Genomic DNA, 19,756 nt, shown 5'->3' on the forward strand with positions numbered 1-19,756 from the left:
CCTATATATATATATAACTTAACTTAAATTATATATATGTAGCTCAACTTAAATTTAACTCATTAATGCTAATTATCTTTAATATAAATAAAAAAGGATAAATCAACGAGTTGTAGGTTGCGTCGGATTAGTATCCGATCGTCATGAATTAATTTTTGTTTCCATTTCGCAAATGCCACTTTCCAAATGTATTGTACATTCGATTACTACTTGATTTATTATTATTTGTATATGTTAGCAAATATACTTTTGTCATTAGGTTACGTGTGGAGGACATGTCGATGCTTGGCAACGATAATGGAACAACTCGACAAATTTCATATTTTCTTTCATCAAAAAGAAAGCCTACATTATGTTTCTGCTTTTATCATATAAAACGGTATCTTTATAACTCCCTCAATTTTGCGTTAGAAGGGAAAATTATTACTTATGTCGCTATCAACCTGATCTTGGTTTTACAGCGACACTGACTCATCTTCAGTTGTTTTGTGACGCTACAAGTGTCAGTCTTGTAATGTCGTTGAGATGACTTACGAAGATTTCTTTGCAAAAAATGTAGTTTTATTTATTTTAGTTCATGTAATTTATGTATTTGTTTAAAAAAGAAAAGAAAAAACCCTCCTCTACGGTTTACATTTTTTGAGTTGTACCGGTATAGGTGCCAAATAGCGATGTGCATATATATGGTAGGCGAAAACCTTCACGTGCAACGTTTCATATAGCAATAGATTTATTAAAAATTGTATCACTTTACTACTCTAGCCTAATCTATAGCACGTTCGTTTCTTCTTTTTTATTTATACGATATTAAAAATAGTCGTATTTCTCGTCAATGAGTTAAATTTAGGTTGGACTATACAAAAACGCGCCCGCCTACTCCAGAGTGAAGTATAGTCGTAACATAAATTGTATTGAAGTTTTTTATAATTTAAGTATGTTGACCTTGGCAATATATTTCAAGACTATCGAAACCGGTGAGGTGTATCCTTTTCCACATACTTACCAAAATATTTTTCAATGTTGATAACAATCATTTATTCTATGATATATATATCACATATATTCATCGTTTTAATTCGCAAAACTATGTTGTCTTTATATTTCTTATTTTATAAACATTCTTTTGTTCGCCACCGTAGTTGCTGGCGATGTAGTTCTACGTCACTTCAAAATCTATAACTGGTTGCCACTGACGTAGTTCTACGTCATTTATAAGTTTTTGGCTGGTTGCCGGTGATGTAGTTCTACGTTATTTCAAAATCTATAACTGTCGCGGGCATAGTTCGGCAATGTTTTTCTTCATATTTACGACGAGTTTTGTGCATTTTACTACGACCACGATTTTACGTCATGTTTGTTATTACATCTTTTTCTGAACTTTTACTGGCGCAACCGCTTCTTTCATCTAAACGTCAGTTCTTTTCTAAGTTAAATGCTAGTCACCAATTATTAGTGTCGTTTCCTGAATATTAACTACGTCAGTTTTGTGTTATTTTCTGAATAATTTTATATACATGTATACACGGTTGTGCACAAACAAATATAAATAAATTTTCGTGACTAACGCAAGACGTGTTAATATAAATTATAATTTCATTATCAATTTAAAATAATCTATTTTCTAAAACAATTTTACATTTATTGCTTTTCGATCAAAATCATAATATCCCTCCGTCTTAACTGGTTGCAAAATCCATCCGGAATATCCAACCAATTTTCCACTGGGTATACTCGGTACATAGCAGAGCACGCTCTTTTTATAATGCACTTTGTTTGAAGTCGATACATACGTTCAATGGTTCCCGGGATATCTCGAGTCGATAGTTCAGCGATAAGATGCATGACGGTCAAAATTCGTGGAAATCGCCGTGACCTACTTTTTTCGTAGGATTGTGTACGTAACGATTTAATAGTAGCAGTGAAAAAACGCTAAATCAGCATCATTCACTGTTCGCTGCACCGGTATCTGGATTGCGGTAGGTCGGCGTGTGAGTGCGATAGAGACAGAGATATCGAATTATTAAAAATTATACTTGCTTCGCACGGCGATATCTCGGGAACCAGGTGTTGTACCGAGATAAAACAAAAACTGGTTTAAGGTGGTGAGTTCTCTGCTTCCAACGATAACTTTTTATAGACTTCGTTTTACAGACTTCGAAATGCACATGGAAAGAATATGACGAGTCCAGTTGTTTTAATTTTTTCACTTTGAACAAATTGCTTTACAAATAGGCATCTCATGAAAATAGACGATACATGTTCGTATTGGTCTGAAATTCGAGCAGTATGATCGTAACAGACGTGTGATGCTTACAATGATAATTTCAAAATGTTTTATATTACACATACCATACGCATAAATAGAACATTTTTCTGTAAGTATTCAAATGGTTTCCCGAGTCACTCTATACGTATATTTTATACAACATTTGCTGCAGCATTTGTTTCAAAGTAGTTCTTGTTATCAATAATTAATTATATATTAATTAAATATCAAGCTATAAATTGAAACCTAGAGTTTTAAAGAAACTACCATCGTTAAGGGTATATTATCGAGCGGATCGCTGAATATTTGATAGTCTGAAGCTTTAAAAATGTAAAAGTTCCGTAGCTCTCATAACCCATGTATAACCTGGTTACATAATATATGTATATATATATATCCATCAGACATTAAAATTTCACGATGAAAAGCGATAGTTTGAAATATTTAATTGATTTTCATTAAGTTTAGTTGAATCTCCGTTTAATACCAACCTTCCACGCTATAGTACCATTTTAATATTCTGTAAAATAAATACAACTTAAAACCTAGTAATATTTTATTTTTGAATGCTTTCAGATTCCGATTACTGTTCCCTGGTAAAAGAAATTCCACCATATCACGAGGGTCGCAGGCTGCTAGATCTAATGGACATGGCCGTCTTAGACTTCCTTATGGGAAACATGGACAGACACCATTACGAGACGTTCAAGATTTTCGGCAACAACACTTTCCCCTTGCACTTGGATCACGGTAGAGGTTTTGGCAGAGCTTTCCATGATGAGATCTCTATCTTGGCCCCCATCTTACAGTGCTGTATGATCAGACAAACAACTCTAAGCACCCTTTTAAAGTAAGTTCTTTCAGTATTATAGAAATTCTTTCTAATTGATTATCGTAACTTGGATTCGGATAATTTCGCTCCAGTTCCTATTATTGTATCAAATTCGTTTTATTGCGAACACGTTCTTTACGTAGGGAAACTCTATTGTTTTGTAGGATTTGCTTGACATTCCTACTCATAAGTAAAATACTTGAAGTTTTGTACACTCCTATTTATAATATATATATGTGTGTATATATGTGGGTGTGTGTGTATATATTATGGAAATAACAAAAACAGCAATAAAAGAAGAATGGGAGAAAATCTGAACTTTAACCGAAGGAGCAAAGGTTTACAACGTAGTATAACATTTCTAGCAACAAAATTTCATTCAACGATACGAATAGAAGCAATGTACTGGCCTGGCGTACCGGATGCTAAAAAATAACGCACGAATAGTTAATCAAAAAAACAGTTCCACCACACTATCCCTTTGTCAAGACCAACCATTAATCACCTAATTATGAGTGTAGAAGAACAAAGCACCAAAGACAAAAATACAACAAACCAAACAAAGCTCTAACATCAGGAGACTATATAAGAAATACAATAGCTACCTTAAGGAAATCAATATGTTCAACAAAATCTAACTCACACAACTCAAACATCGTCGTTAATGACCACAATATAGATGCTACATGAAACGTAAAAGAAGACGAAGAAGAAAATTTATAATAACAATATGTATCTCGATTTTACCAGCGTGTACTAATTATTAATAGTATAATCGCTATAATAAACACAACGATGGTAAAAATACTGGCCTTAGCCACTGTATAGACAGAAACCTCTACTCTTTCTAACAAATCCATCAAATATTTCGATTTTCGCCTGCACATCTCCACCCATAAATCAGTCTATCCGATCTCCTATTAATTTCTCCAATCGACACAATGCCACAGGGAACAGGAGATAGAACGAAGGCAAGATCGTGGATCTGGACGTGGCTCTAATTCGACGCTGTGGGTACGATCGTATCGGGGGCTGGTGTCGCGAGAGCGCAGAGGATCGATCTGGGTCGAATTTACAATTCAGAGCGGGGCTCCCTTCCCCTCTCTGGATGGCCTCTCGGCGGATTTCGAAAAAGGGAAACGCTGGGGAAACTTTACGAGCCGTGGCCCCGGGGGGCTGGATAAGGCGGATTTCGGAGTGAAACGTTTTACCAGAATTGGCCGTCGCCAGCATCGCTCGTGAATCTCCGCTTTGATGCGAATTCACGGGGACCAGGCTTTTTACGGCCGCGATAAATTCAACGAGAGCGGATTTCGTCGACACGCGTAGCTACACACGCGTGCACACATCTCCACGAATGTGTACCTGGCTTTTTGTGTGTGTCCGCGAGCGTACGTGTAGATGTACGTGCACCAAATGACCGATGCACGATAACAGCAAACGATTATCGATCTGTCCGACACGCTACTTAGGCCGTCGTTACGTGTCCGCTAGGTCGAAACCGGTAGCCGATATCTTCTTCGCCAGAATCTCCGGCACGCGTGTTTCTCTACAAGCACGACACCTGCCACTGTCTCGATAAAAATCGAGATAACTCGTTTCGCAGATTGAATTCCACGCGGTAATCTGGATCTCGGTTCCCAGGATTCGCTGATTTCTTTAAACCTTTACGGCCTCGAGTTATCCTTCTCGTTTTCGCTCAGCTATTCATCTTCAGTTGTTATGTATATATGCTGCCGCTCGGAATCCGTTTGTTGAATTCTTTATGAAAACAGTGAGAATGTCAAGATAATTCCAACCATTAGATTCTTTGATGTTTCTTTGGGTTTGATTTGGGTTTCGGTGTATTTATGGTACTAGCGCACGTGTCTCGAATATTCCACTTCTGAAAATAACTTAACAAACCTACTAGAAACAAGACACACAGAATGTTTCTATTCGTGAAAGTGAATCATCGTATTTTGCTTTTTACTCTTCGCGTGGCTACAGTATTTTTTATGTCTCGTGACTTTTCATCTTCACGTAGAGTAGTAATTATGTTAACTATTTTTCTCTTAATAATCGTGTAATAATACGAGCAAATCGAACCCAGAGTATCGTTAATTTCGTTTTAGTTTGATCTAGTTGCTTATTATCGTAGAACATAGCTAACAGAGAGTATCTTCTTGAATGAAATTGTGCTGGTCGTTCAAGACGCATTGAAGAAGCCCACACGTTGTCCATTAAACCTGATATCATAGGATAATTGCATCCTGTGGGTACTTCATTGCAGCTACTTCATCGTGTCAGTCATGGTTACTTCTCTTTCATTATGATTTCGTTTTCATTTAGTTCCCATTCAACTATTCCAACCTGCGTTAATACGAAACACATATAGGGCTATACTGTATCAAATATATTTCACGAAATCGTTGCATTTATAACGTAACATGATGTTTGATTAGCTGGAATAACAGTTTGTCGAGGATCGTGTTCGTAATTTCTTCTCATATTATCGAGCATAAGATTTCTCTATTACCTTTTTATGCGCTGTAATAACAATGCAGGCGAAGAGAAAACGAAACAACTCTTATAGTAGTACAAGTACACCATTTTTTTTTTTTTTTTTTGCTTGTAAATGGTTTGAGAAAGATAAAATTTAATCGTTTGACACTTTCACTACTATTGAAATCTAATTTTCCTTCCCCAGAAGCGATACGCTCTTACATATATCGTTACGTTTATTATTTTTCATTCCATGTTTCTTTGATTAGAAATAGCATTGCTATCTCTTAGCTTCATTAATAATTATTAAGTTACCTTGAAATTTCATAGAGAAATTAAAAAAAACTGAAGGTTATTCATTTCCATTGGTTTAAAAAAAATTTTTATTAAACAGTATGTGCAGATATACTACGGTATATGTATATATCGAATAGCTTTACGAATTTTCTTTCCAGAATCTTTTTACTTGTCCTTAATCTCACCAAATATCAGAAGTTTTCAATTTTTAGACTAATCCAATACTATTCAATCCAATTATATAACGAAATATATACAATAAATCCAATAATAATAATAATCAATCAATCAAATCAGTGAATAACAATACCGAATAGTTATCACTACATAATGTTGTAATACTAAATAAAACCAACAATACAATAGCTGTTTCAAAGCAAAATTATTGCAATAACTGAATAGCAGTGAAAGTGTGAATTATAATGTAATTGTATTTTAAAAAATTGTTTAAAAAGTATGTGTTAAAGTTTCAGAAGATGGGATTCTGTTGGAGTTTCGATTCGGTAAATATTAAAAGGATCTGTCGTTCAGGATCATCAATACCCTCGAAGACCATAATCGTTCAAATGGTATAAAAGCTGTTCGATCAAGTCTTTATCCTTCTCTCGGCGAAGAGCAGCGTGCTTTTCTACGTTCCCCTGTGACATCGAGAAGTAGCCAGCCAGAAAAATACTTTTATCCGCGTGCTTCTTCCAGAATATGCCCTTAAGTATACACACAAACCCACATATACGGGGTGTCCCGTTGGAAAACCATTATATCAATCGATCATATGTAATCACCTAACATTTTCTTTACTTGTGCTTCTCTTCGCTTTTCTATAAATCGTCGATAATTCAATCTCCAAGTGTGAAAAAAATTCTACTATCTAACATTAAAATTTAATGACACGGAGAAGTCGATAAGAAGGCTGAAGAAAAAAAGACTTTAAGACGTTTTTAGGTTGATCCACAACAATGAAAGAGAAGAATGAAATGGGATATGGAACTCGACCAACCGACCCAAGTTCCACAATATGATACAAAACTTGTACCAAAAAATCTCCATTCTCTACATGAACAGGTAAGAGAGAATAACTTTGATAAGACTTAGACATTGAAGAATTAGCCATGAATATCTGTCGAAGGAATCAGAACCAGTTCTGCAACTGCTGCAATCAGATGCTATTGATAAATCATTTGATATTTCTAGTAGTGCAGAAGATTAAATAGATACAGAGATAAAAATACTCTCGACTATTTCAGAGAAGCTCGATTATACTACGAACTCTCACAGCATCAAGACGTAGAGGAAACGCAGAAGGGTATAAATATAAATACAAACCGGACACCAGTTTACCGAACAGACGAGACCAAGTGGTTACTACGCGTGCGATAATTAGCCACACCAGATTCTTATCTACTTATCTACTCGACTTATCTACTTTCAAAAGAATCTGTAGCTAGATGTACCCTATGTAACCAAAATCTTGCAATGAAACACATTCTCTTCGATGGCGGCCACTTAGAAGAAATTAAAAAACAATTAAAAATCAAAAACAGTATCAACAAAATCGTGAACATGCGTAAGAATATTAATGATATAATTTCATTCCTCAAAGAAATCAAAATGTATATTTGTTGTGTGTCAAATCGACGCAGTAGTAAAACATCAATAAAATGAAAAGATCAATAACTAATTTTACTTTTTGTCTTTCACATACATTCACACTGACTCTCCTTTAGAAATATGACGCTTCATTCGCTCGTCAGAGCCAATAAGTTTCAGGAAAATTGTTCTATAAATGTAGCCGAGTAATACGATCTTTTATTGGAAAAGCGAGTCAGATTGACACGAGGGACGAATGAGAGTTAGAAGAAAACAAGCCTCGAAAGATTTCGAAAGATCCACGAAAGATCATCGATCAAACACCGCAAAAATGTATCTAATCCGAGGCATTCCCATTCAAGAAGCCTGAAAATCAAATAGTTCACCCTGTACATACGCCATAAGTACCATCTACGAGCCGTTTGCTTAGTCGATACTTTATTCATTGCCTGTTCCGCAAGGAAGAGCCAGATCCTCTATTATCGGACCGCGTCTCGAAATCTCGTAGGATGGTTCCAGCAATGTGGAAAATTTCAAACCGGAAAAATAATTTTTCCAACATGGGACAGGAAGGAAAAGATAGGAAGAAAAAAAAGAGAAAAGATGTCGCGGCAAAACGAAGGTGGGAAGTTCTCTCGATGATAGATAGTAAGATACGTGTCTTACCGCCGAACCAACTTCTAATTACGGGCATTTGCATTTTTATTGAAAAATTTCTGTCGCCTCACGCTCGAGCACGCTGATCAATGTGCCAGACAGAGACGAGACGAAAGAAGGAGAGAGGAAGGGGTCACGTTTTTAATCTTTCGAGTTCCGACGACTTCTACGTCCGTGGATTTGCATGTTTATTAAAAACGATCGAATTACTTTGATTCCCCGTGAATATTGAAAACCGAGGATCAACCGGGTCTTTCTTCAGAGAGGAAGGGGGAGAACAGTGGCGTGGTCTTTTGAAAGAGAATTTCGGCGACAGACCATGAACGAATTGTTCAAATATTCTACCACCTCCGTTCAGAGAGAAAAGATTTATCTTTGGGATTTTATTTTAAGCAGTTTGAGACCTAGAGCGTTAAGGTAGTCCCGTAAGGGTTTTCAAATTTGCTCTGGGTCTTTGCTCCGCAGCGTTGCAATTTATCGTGTATTATTTAACTCTTGCGTTGGCAATCCATTTCTATTAGGTCGTTTATGTATTTTCTAAATGCTTCTTTCTCCTTTTTTCCTTTTAGGCCAAAGAATTCGTTATCTTTCTGTAGATAAAACAAATAATTCTTTGCTTCATATATAATTTTAAGCTCTTTTCTTTTACGTATAACATTCTAGAATTAGTTTTTACTTTCTAGAATCCTTTTTTAGGATTTAGTGGAGCACGGTTCGTTCGAAGTTGAATATTTCATGTTACCATCTTATACCGTTCCTTCTAAATTCTATTCTTCATATTTCGTATTAAAATTAAATTATCAGAGTCTAGAGTTCTATATTTATGAAATTATATTATCATACTTAATGGAATCTGTATTTTAGTATAATGAAATCTTATATAAATAACAAATTTCTATTAATGTCAAACGATCCGATAAGTAATGCGGTTTATTAAAATGATAAAATTCATTATGATAAAAGTATGATAAATGTGGAATTGAAAATTCAACAGAAAGGTGGCGAATGATTATAGAAGAGAAATTACAGCAGAAGTTGGCGATTAATAATAATGCTTCATTGTTCGTCAATATACATTAGCTCATTAGAATATTCGAACATTATGATTATCATTAAACTGTTATCATTTAAATAAACTCAAAAACGAGAAAGTAATATTTATTCAATAGATGAAACAAATCTCTATGTAGATTTTATTTTTTAATTATTTCGGCAGAAAGATATAAATTTGCCTAAACATCCACAGTCTGGCTGTAACACGTGTTTGAATGTTTTCATTGTAACATAGGAGTTCATATCAACGAGGAATAAGAGGAGAGAACTAAATCCTTTTATTGCCAGAAATTGAAACATTCCTCTCTTTTTGTTTTTCAGGTTTCACAACGGGCCAGACCCCTTGAGCGAGGCGTTGCGAAGAAGCATGGCGAAGGATCCCGTGGCGCCAGTTCTATGGGAACCCCATTTCGCAGCCCTGGACAGGAGGGTGCGTGTGATTCTCCAAGCGATAAGAGACTGTGTGAATCGCGAAGACTCGAGTCAAGTCGTCCACGAGAAAACCGAAGACACTGGATCCTAGCCGTTTCGTGTGCCAGTGAAAAAGAAACTTCTTATTAACAGACACGAACAAGAAAAACAGAACTAGCTAAGAAATTTTTAACGCTGATAGAGTGTAGTTTATTGTAAAGAGGACATGTGTAAAAACAAAGAAAAAGGAAAGAAACGATTAGTGAACAATAGAACGATAGCAAGATCGAAGACGATATATTTCATGGTTTTGAAAGGCGTTTCTTGTCAAGTGAATCTTATCTTTGACAAGATACTTTGTTGTTTATCGATCAACGTTAATTATCAAATATTGTGCTTCGATTTGATTTGGAGGATTTTTACGAAATTGTTACTCTTGTTGTCTTCTAATGCAGAATAATGTTACTTTCTTTTATTCTATCCTTCTATTTTTATTTGAGAGAAACTTGTACAAAGAGGCTGTACATAGTGTATGTATCATAAGCGACGCACGTGAAAGAGAGTTAAGATCAAAAAATAAAAACGCCCTGCTTTCTGTGTATATAAGATTAAGGAAGGAAATCGATATCGCTTTTGTCAGGGCCGTGGATATTTTACAAAATCTGCGTTTTCATCGCTCAAGTCGACGGACGTGTTATTTCAGTCGGCTGAGAAATTGGTTTCCTTAGGATTCGTGGATCATTCGCTCAACGATGAGGTCCAAGGGTTGACGATTTATCGCTGAGTTTGTCGTTTACCTGAACGAGACGAACGATTTTCTGAGCCACAGTTCCTCGCGATGACACAACGCAATTCCTGCTCGGCGATCTAGCGTCGGACTTTTTTACGAGAATCCAGTTTTCACCTGCGAACAGAAAATTGCGTGAAGAGAGAGTGTGTTTTATCCGTGGCGAACGCTATGCGTGTGCGTGGAAGCAGCCTTTTTTAAAGTGTGCTTTTCGTACGCATGTACTACTGTGAATGTTCCCAAAGTGCACCTGTAGCTTGTAAGTGTTTATTTTTTTTCTTTCTTTCTTGGGCTATGAGGAAAAGAAAAAAAGCTCTGTTGAACTAACCCTCGATGTATTTTCATTAGCATCAGTCTTCAGAACCATCGAAATCCCCTCCTCGTTACTTCCTTCCTTCATTTCAAGTAGTAATTCGTACTGTGGATCTTCTACATAACTTTCATTGAAAGAATTTTGACGAAGAATTTGACGTAATTATTAAAATTTTATCTGAGTATCATTAGACCATTTGTAAACTTGCAATTTTTCTCTCATTGCTATAAACACAAAATCTTTCATTCGAAATTTTTATGAAAATTCATATTTTTGTGAATATCGATAAAAAGTGGAACCTAAATGTGCCTCAGGTATTTTATATATTTTTATTACATATTGCATTCTGTACAATTTCCGCATCATGAAATATTCCATAAATGCATAAAAATGCGCAGTCTATTAACAAAATATGTGCTTGATACAATTTCATTTCTACTCACCTTTGCTAACTCCGCAGATTAAACTTCGTCTTAAACAAACTAAGATAAATATAAAAAGTTTTCCGATATTAATTATGCACAATTTAATATTGTAATGTACTGGAAAGTTCCGAAACTTCTGTCTAGAACCTTAAATATCATGTTGACCTTGCCGGTTTAACAACATTACCGATCAAACTATGACTTCCTTGCTCTTCATCACGCTTAGAAGAAGTGCAGAATTCTCGGCAGGAGGATATTATAAATTCAAGTACTTTCCTTTAAGTATACTGCTAAAAGTACCTGGACACTTGCTTATGTTTATTAGCAATTTAACAACAGAATCATAAGTAAGAATTATCTGTTGGTAAAATAATGTATTCTTATTTTATTATTATATTATAACGCAATAAAATTGATTTTAACCGTTGAAATACTACCATCTGTGAAAGTTAAACAAATTACGGAACAATTTTCCAACAAAATTTATAATAAAATTCTATAAAGTTTCTTCATTCCCAGACTATCTGAGTCTCTAAGGTACAGATACGATAAAGAAGATACTTGTTCCACATTTATAAATAATAGTCATTAATCTTTCAACTTTACAATTCAATCATCAATATGTAGAAAAATCTTAACGAAGCTTAATATTTGCGGAATTTTAACGAGATACCTTAATTAATTGAATCATTAAAATTTAAATTTTACAAGTAGTGTATCCATCTATCGATTGCTCAATTTATATCTTTTATATATTTATGTAATCAGTTTACATATTCATACATTATATATTCTATTAATGTTCATATATTGCTACTACAAACCATCCAAAGTGTCTATATAAATTTTTAAATAACAGCGTACTTACGCTATTACAATTTTTACTACGATAGATACGAAAGATCGTTGAAATTAAAAAGGAAGAAACGCCTGATCATTTTTCCGTTAACTCGGCGATTTTCTACGTATTAGCAGTATTCGAATTATTGGATTTCAGATTAAAGTGCATTAACCGATATTCCATCGTTCGGGAAAGAGACACCGGTAATGAAAGGAAAACAAAGCAACCGGGTAAAAATCAATTTTTCCCGGAGTTTCATTAAGCGAATCTGAAAGATTCAGGAGGTCTTTTAATTACGTCGTGAGCCAGAATTTAAGAGTTTCCAGGCAATCCGGCCTGGCAGCCTCCATTATTAACCACGTTCTCTGAAACGTTTTGTTTTCGTGCTACACCATGACTCGACTTTCCATCGAATTTTCAGTCCCTCTTTTCACAAAACTCATCGACCAATCGGTTTCAATTTCTTCTTCATTGACGACGAAGGAACGTAAAACGTTCACGAATATTTCCAGAGAGATTTTCAAGGACAAAAGATACTTGGTAGTGTGACTAATTTAAACTAAGCCGCAAAAATAGTTTGTGGAACGAGCGGCACGATGTTAAATAGAGCAATTAAAAGCGATGACACGAAACGAAACACTTGTAGAAGTTGTCAGAAAGATGGAAAACGACGTTTGAGGAAATTGGTACAAGAGATTCTTAATAACTTGGTTGACCTAAAAAATTGTGGAAATAATCTAAAACGATAAGTAATCTGTGCAAAATAATCTAAAGATTGAAAAAGTAAGTAATAATAATAATAATAAACAGAACCAGAGAGACGTAGTCTTCAAGAAAATAATCAAAAATTGAGCTGCAAAGTGTAATTTGTTAAATGATTCCGCTACCTCGACGTATACATACAATATACACCAGTTAAAACAATTTTCTAACTAGGTTTCTTTTTTTTTTTTAACTATCTACATAAAAATATGAATTTGCATAAATATCCGCGATCTAGCAATCAAATTTACTTCATTTTTCTTCATTTTTTGCAGAAATTCAAAATTTGAGGAACAGCGTCTGCTCGTCGAATTATCATTTTCTCAAAAATTATTTACTTTATCGTCTTATTAATGTTTAACCTTCTTATTTTTTAAGTATAATAATTTAATTACGCCTTCGATTATCCGTTAACAACGAAGAAGACTTGTGAATCGCGATAGACCAATCTTCAAGTAGCAAAAGATACAAAAATCATTTTGTCAATTGTCATGCTATCGATTTTTCATCAAGAATGAAGAAAACTTGTAAATCATAATCGACCAAAGTCCAAGTACAATAAAAAGATAATGTCACTTCCGTCGATTTCTATGGCGTGAATCAACCCACCCATGAAGATATCTCCGATGGAACTTTCTTTACGACGATGATCTTCGCTGGAAATAATATTTTTCTGCGAGTGTTCTCCTCGAGATCGTTCCACGTGGCGATACAGGTCGACTCGTGTAAGTTCTAGGAAGCTGGCACTTTATTCACAATGCTGCTACCCCTATTCCTACGAAAGTTCGCCCTCCACGAACGAAGTTTCCGCCTTCACGTGCAAAGGTAAACGGCGAATTTTCGCGGAAGATCAATAAAACCGCGCGAATAGAACTGCACCCATTCGAAACTTTCCATTTCTTACGCTGTCCGTGCTTTTAATCAAGATGCATTTACGAGAACGGATTATTAGATAATCGTGTCGGAAGTTTTACTTCGTTCAATGGTAAGACGCGGAAACGACGTTGTTGTAGGATTTGAAAATATTTGCAGAGAGTTCGAAAATATTTGGAGGAGCCTGTGGACCTTCAAAGAATTAGGTAACAGAATTTAATGGCGCATTTAATATAGAAATTCACTATTCTCTGTTCGTTTTAATTTTGTAATTACGTAGAGTGGCTGACGAAAGTATTTGAACATATTTTTATAGAAAGCTTTTATGCGTATTTTATTTGTGTCATACAAAACTCCTTCAAACTTCGTTCTAATTGCAATGAAACGCGATAATCATAATAATAATCATAACGATAATCATAACGATATATTTAAAAACGTTTACGTTCATGGAAGTTACAAGACATTTTGTAAATGTTGAAAGAAAATTTCGACGATCAGTTGTCCGTTATATTAATAAACCCCGATATACGTAATATTTAATGCGATCTTTAGCATGAATCTGCATAACTGAATCATGAAGAATCTGTATTCGTCTACGTCCGCAGATTGGAAAATATTTGCTTACAACTAGAGTTGTAAACTCGTCTTGGAACTCGCTGTGTTCTCGCGAAAAAGGAGCTTGTGAAATTAAGTCATTCGTTTATTTTTTGAATATTCAACATTAATACTCGTATATTCATAAATAAGTATTGCATATATCTACAATATTTCTCAAATTCCATTTCCTGTACTTAATTAACACACATATCTTATCATTATATTTGTATCATATTATATCATTATATTCATTACAATTACTATTCCTCACGTTACAACAACAATAAGAGTAAGCCATAATTTGTATCATAATTTCATGTCGTCGTAAGCAAAGAAAACTCCACTTACAGGCGACTAATATATAAAACGTTACATATGATAATTGGTCGTTTGTACCAGTTTCTTTCGTTTAACTTGGAAGCCACCTTATCAAATCTGCAGCAACTGCACTGGCAGGGTATCAAAGGGATTACAATTCAAAAACAATCGATTCTGTGGCCAAAGGAGCTCGTGTGGAACTCGGGATTCCAATCAATCTTGGTAGTCGTCTTAGGCGGCTTTAGCAAGTGGTTCCTGTAACCGACAGGACCGTAACACGATCTCAATCCCCCTTTGCAAGACGTGGAACCCCTTGCCACCGACATAGGGCTGGATTGGGAAGGATATATCCTGTTAATTACGCAATCTCGGCTTTGCCTATGACGTTAAACGTCCTGGCCAGAACGTCTGTTTCCTGACAGCTCGAACTTCCCATCTAGACGAATGTAGATATCTCTATATCGTTCAACTCGACGATTCTCTAATCGTTCTTCTGATAAAGACAGAAATACTCAAATATAATATTCAAATATAATATTTATTCGACGAATAAATCTTGCTTTCTGTTGTTCTAAAAATACACAGTTATATCGTTATATTATATTGTTGTATTTACAAATTAATTTTCATTCCATTCCAATTTTTCCCAATTGGAATTTCTTTTTTTTTTCAAGACTATAAATCATCGACGATCGAAAGTGTGAAAACTCTAGTAAAAAGAGATTAAAATTGAAGATACATGAAGAATAATTGTATAGCGATATTGGTTACAACGTGCAGGATATGTTAATAAATAATAGTTACGTTAATAATTAAGAAGAAACTGTTAAATTCTGGATAGATAATGGTACAGGAAAATATTGAATACATATATAGAAAGATAGCAAAGTGTATAAATATAAATCTATAAAATTTCTGTGAAGAATTGAACAGTGCTTGTAAAAAACACTGTACGTGACAAAATTGAAAAATTTTGATTTTTTTCATTGGAAAATATTCTATATATGAATTAGAATACCGTAGCATAGAATTTAAATACAATTTGCAAAACTATCTATTAAAAATATAAGTACGAACAAACATTAGTCAATCGTTTCTTGGTTTTTGTATATTGAAATGAATGGCATCTATCTAAATGAATGGATCATGGAGTGTTCTTTACAACTAAGAAATGGCACATACAGGATTTTCTACAGATACAATTTTTTTCTTAAATTTAGACTACATTAATGCATAAGTTTTTTTTTCCTCTTGAAAAATTTGTTTTTGCACTTACAGTGTTTTTTGTCCTTTTTTTCTTTTCAATAAACATTCTTCAATCATAAATCGGTCATTTTGGCACGTCGTTTAATATTCCCCGCATAATAAACTTAATTTTTTGAAAGTTCAATTATATCCACGTTACGCCTGGTATCATCACTCTCTCGAAATTAATCAGGAAATTTTGAAATTTGTTAAACTACAAATTGAATCCTCAGAGAAAGAGGTTGCAGACGAAGAAGAAATCGAAGAAAAAGGAGAAAAAAGAATCGAAGAGAAACGTGGATAATGTTTATCAGGGCGCATTGGACCGTGAGTTTTTCGCTGCTCCCCATAAATCAACCCCTTAATGTTCGTCCCTTTGTGATCTTCGACGACGTTCTCAACTTTCTTCTCACTGGGAGAAATGTTAGTCCAACAAACTTTCTGCTTTCTTCCTTCTCTCTTTTTTACACTCTGATATAGATTTTTATTTGTCCGAGGGAAGAAAAGTCGCCCCTGGATAACTAACTACTATTTCATTTCATACCCTTGGAGTCAACAATGTCTACGATACAGAGATGTAATTGTATCGAACGATACTTCACGATTTTTCAACTAGTTTTAAAATGAGATATTAAAGAAATATTAAAGTACCCTACAATACTGTAATATTATAATAATGATTGGACTATGAATTTTTATACAAGTTCATATCATTGAAGACATGATTAAACGAGCAAAACTTCGGTAGAATATTGTTTTATCTACTTACCAAATAATATTAAATAATTACTAAATAATAGCATATTTCATATTTTTGGAACCAATAACATTTAGGATGCAGAGATATAGTTGTTCCAAATGATAAATAATAGAATATTAAATATTATTAATAACGTCTGAATATTAACACATTCTATAACATCAATAATGGCAGCTAACATAATGAAGCATTTGAAACTTGAACATTAAATTATTCTATAATACTGGAATAAATCATATATAATGTTAATAAATTTATTCTATAATATTAACAATGGTAACTGAAATAATATAATATTTTAAACTTGAATCGAAACGGGGAATTTCCAAAGAAGAATGTTGAAAGTTCAGCTTGAGAATCTCAACTCGATAGAAAGAAAATATACTTACGGCTTTAGAAACATTTTGTTCTTCGCAAATTCCTATTCCAAACAGCTTTCCCTTCAATCTGATTACCGTGATCGATTGATCTGCCACATTCGAACTTTGCATATTCAAATACATCAAATCATTTATGAAGACGTTACTATATTGATATCTCACGCTAGTAACTAAACAGAAATCTTGTTTACTATCAGAAAATCCTATTTCAGAATAATCTAGCATTGCATTTAAAAAATAATTTGTTCCCCTCTTACTGAATATTCAAATATCCAAAATTTAGCTTAATTAAATTCATAAGAAAATCCTCTAGATAAATTCAAGCATTCTATTTGCTTTACTTTTATAAAAAATACAATCAGTCAATTCTTCACTGTCATCACCTATTCTAGTTTCACTTCAATTAGGAATAGTCTGCTTTCATATTCAAACATTTTACTAGTCGTAAATGTTTTGTTTGGTTTAATTAAATTTATAAGAAAATCCTCTAAATAAATACAAGTACTGTATTTGCTCTATTTTTGCAAGAAATACAGTCATACAACTCTTCACTTTCGACTAAGCTTACAATTCCAGTTTTCGTTCAATTGCAAGTAACTACTTAGTATAAAGTTAAGTAGATAAGGTCAGGCGCTGATCAGACGTCGAGTCGCGAGGAAACAAACTTGCGCGATTTCGTTCAAAGACACACAGCGTTTATGTTAACGTTCCAGCAATTCGTTGGAATGATTTCGCCACGATTTCGAGGTGTTTCAGGTTTGTCCTCGCTGCAGGCAGCAAGCTGGCGAATTTCCACGCAGCGCCGCGCCGAAAACTTTTCGAAAATTGAGGAATACTCGGGCGGAACACACCTCTCCCGTTAGTCTTTCGAAAATCCAGCAAACTTTCGTCTCCAGGGGGAATCATTGAGATCTCGCGACGCCTTGCAAATAATAACTTCCGGTAGAACAAACCTCTACTACTAATCTACCCTTAGATCCATCCCATCGAGTTTCGTCCATCGATCCCGTACAATTAACAATTTTTCCAAAATACTTGATATTAAATATTCGATATAGATAATATTCTACGGTATATTACATGGATAATATTTTTAATTAAATTCTTCGTTCTTTCCTCTTGACGTTCTGGAAATTGAAATATCATATAGTAAAACGTTGAAGTTCCAATATCGTAACAAAGCATACATTTTCATGGTTTTATCGAATTCTTTTACCTGAACCTCTTGAGGTATATTGACGTATACGCGCGTATGGTTAGTTTTTCTTCAATTTCAGAATAATTTTAAAAGACACAGTGGATATCATTGTGAATAAATATTCCAAGATGTACAGAATATTTTCACGAGTATAAATCTTTCGATATTCAGTGGTCAAACACGAGTGCGTACACTGTCGATTATGAGCATTACAATACACTATGATATTTGGTATATATCGTACGGTTTTCTCTGATTTTATTTTCTAATTGTTTTAAACGCATCATGCGCGGTTTACAATGTAAAGTACTAAATAAAATACAATTTATTATAGTTCGTCAGCTAGTGCGTGCGACTAGTAGATGTTCTAATACTCGTGACAAGCAGTGTGCATAAATTATTTTCCTCGGAAAGGTATAAAATAGTGATACCATGTTCTGTTGTTGTTTTAATAAATTCATTCTTTTGAATGTTAATTAAATACTAGGAAGTACCAGTGAAAATAATAAATTTGTCATTGTTCACGTATAGAAATGGTTTTTATCCAGAAATCGAAAAATGTTGATGTTACTCTAAAAATAATATACACACAGCTGAAATGTCGAATTATTCTTCCTCTTTTCTATAACTTGAAAATTCATTGTCGTGTCAGAATAAAATGTCAAAGAGCAGCTGAAAGTAACTTCTGATCAAAACTTTAGATGGACGATATATTATTTCGTAGATGGAAAGAAATAGGAGCAGCGAAATATCAAGTCCCTCATTAACCATTAATGTACACGTTATAAAAGTGGGTAATACAGTTCTAGTTTGGAATCAGAAGTCAAAGGAAAAATATCAAATTCAAGTTCGTAAAACGCTTAAAAGAACTTTATTTCCTTCTGCCTCTTATTGCAAAGTGGCGTATCGTTTAAATCTTTTCCACACAAATATTATATTATAAAATTATTTTACAATCTTTTAGGTTCCCTTTTAAAAACTGTAATGTTTTATGAATTAGCAATTTTATTAAATTAAATAAGAAAATTTCTCCCCTTTCAAATATTCTCCAATTAGTTCACTAAACCTTGCCATAGAGTGTTTGAATCTCTTAAATGAAATCTCAACAAATTTTAACTAAATCTATCAATTATATCTCGAATAAATATTTCTTCTAACTATAAATCATAGCCCCTGACAAGTTTTACTTCCTCCCAGAGTCTCGAACGTTAACAAAATTAAATTTACCGATAAAACGAACGATAAAAAAATCCAGAATTCCTCTCCAATTCTAAATTACAATTTCTGTCAATCTTTATTCCTCTCCAAAGTTCCCTTAAAGATAAAACTTTTCCTTTATGTTTCCCAGCGCTCTGGTTCCTCTTGCCCCTTGCACCATGGGAACCATAGTAATTTTCGGTTAAATTGTTTAATTTTTGAAACTTCTATTTAATTTCATTCTATTAAAAATCAAAATCAAAAAATGTAAGATACAAAATACAATCAGGTATTTTAAACTTAACTAATTCAACAACGATTATAATACTCGTTATAATCTAACAATACTTTCGCTTTTTATGGTGAAAATTATATTTTTACGTAATTTCACGCGGATTCCATTTCCTTTTCGCAGAAAGAAATATCAGAGGAGACTGAAAATGCTAATTTCTTGCAGGCAACGATGATCG

General features: G+C 34.0%; 1 protein-coding gene across 1 annotated transcript in view; it reads left to right on the forward strand.

Annotated features, from left to right (window-relative positions):
• LOC138186705 (extracellular serine/threonine protein CG31145) overlaps nucleotides 1-10,701 on the forward strand; it is a 93,888-nt gene extending 83,187 nt beyond the window's left edge. Inside the window, exons 6-7 of the mRNA XM_069126812.1 lie at nucleotides 2,843-3,116; nucleotides 9,498-10,701. Of these exons, the coding sequence (XP_068982913.1) occupies nucleotides 2,843-3,116; nucleotides 9,498-9,699 (476 nt within the window). The 3' untranslated portion in view covers nucleotides 9,700-10,701. The remainder of the gene's footprint in view (nucleotides 1-2,842; nucleotides 3,117-9,497) is intronic.
• The last annotated feature ends 9,055 nt before the right edge of the window (nucleotides 10,702-19,756 follow it).

The sequence above is a fragment of the Bombus flavifrons genome, chromosome 14, assembly GCF_040668555.2.
Source record: "Bombus flavifrons isolate JBK064 chromosome 14, iyBomFlav1_principal, whole genome shotgun sequence".
NCBI lineage: Eukaryota > Metazoa > Arthropoda > Insecta > Hymenoptera > Apidae > Bombus > Bombus flavifrons.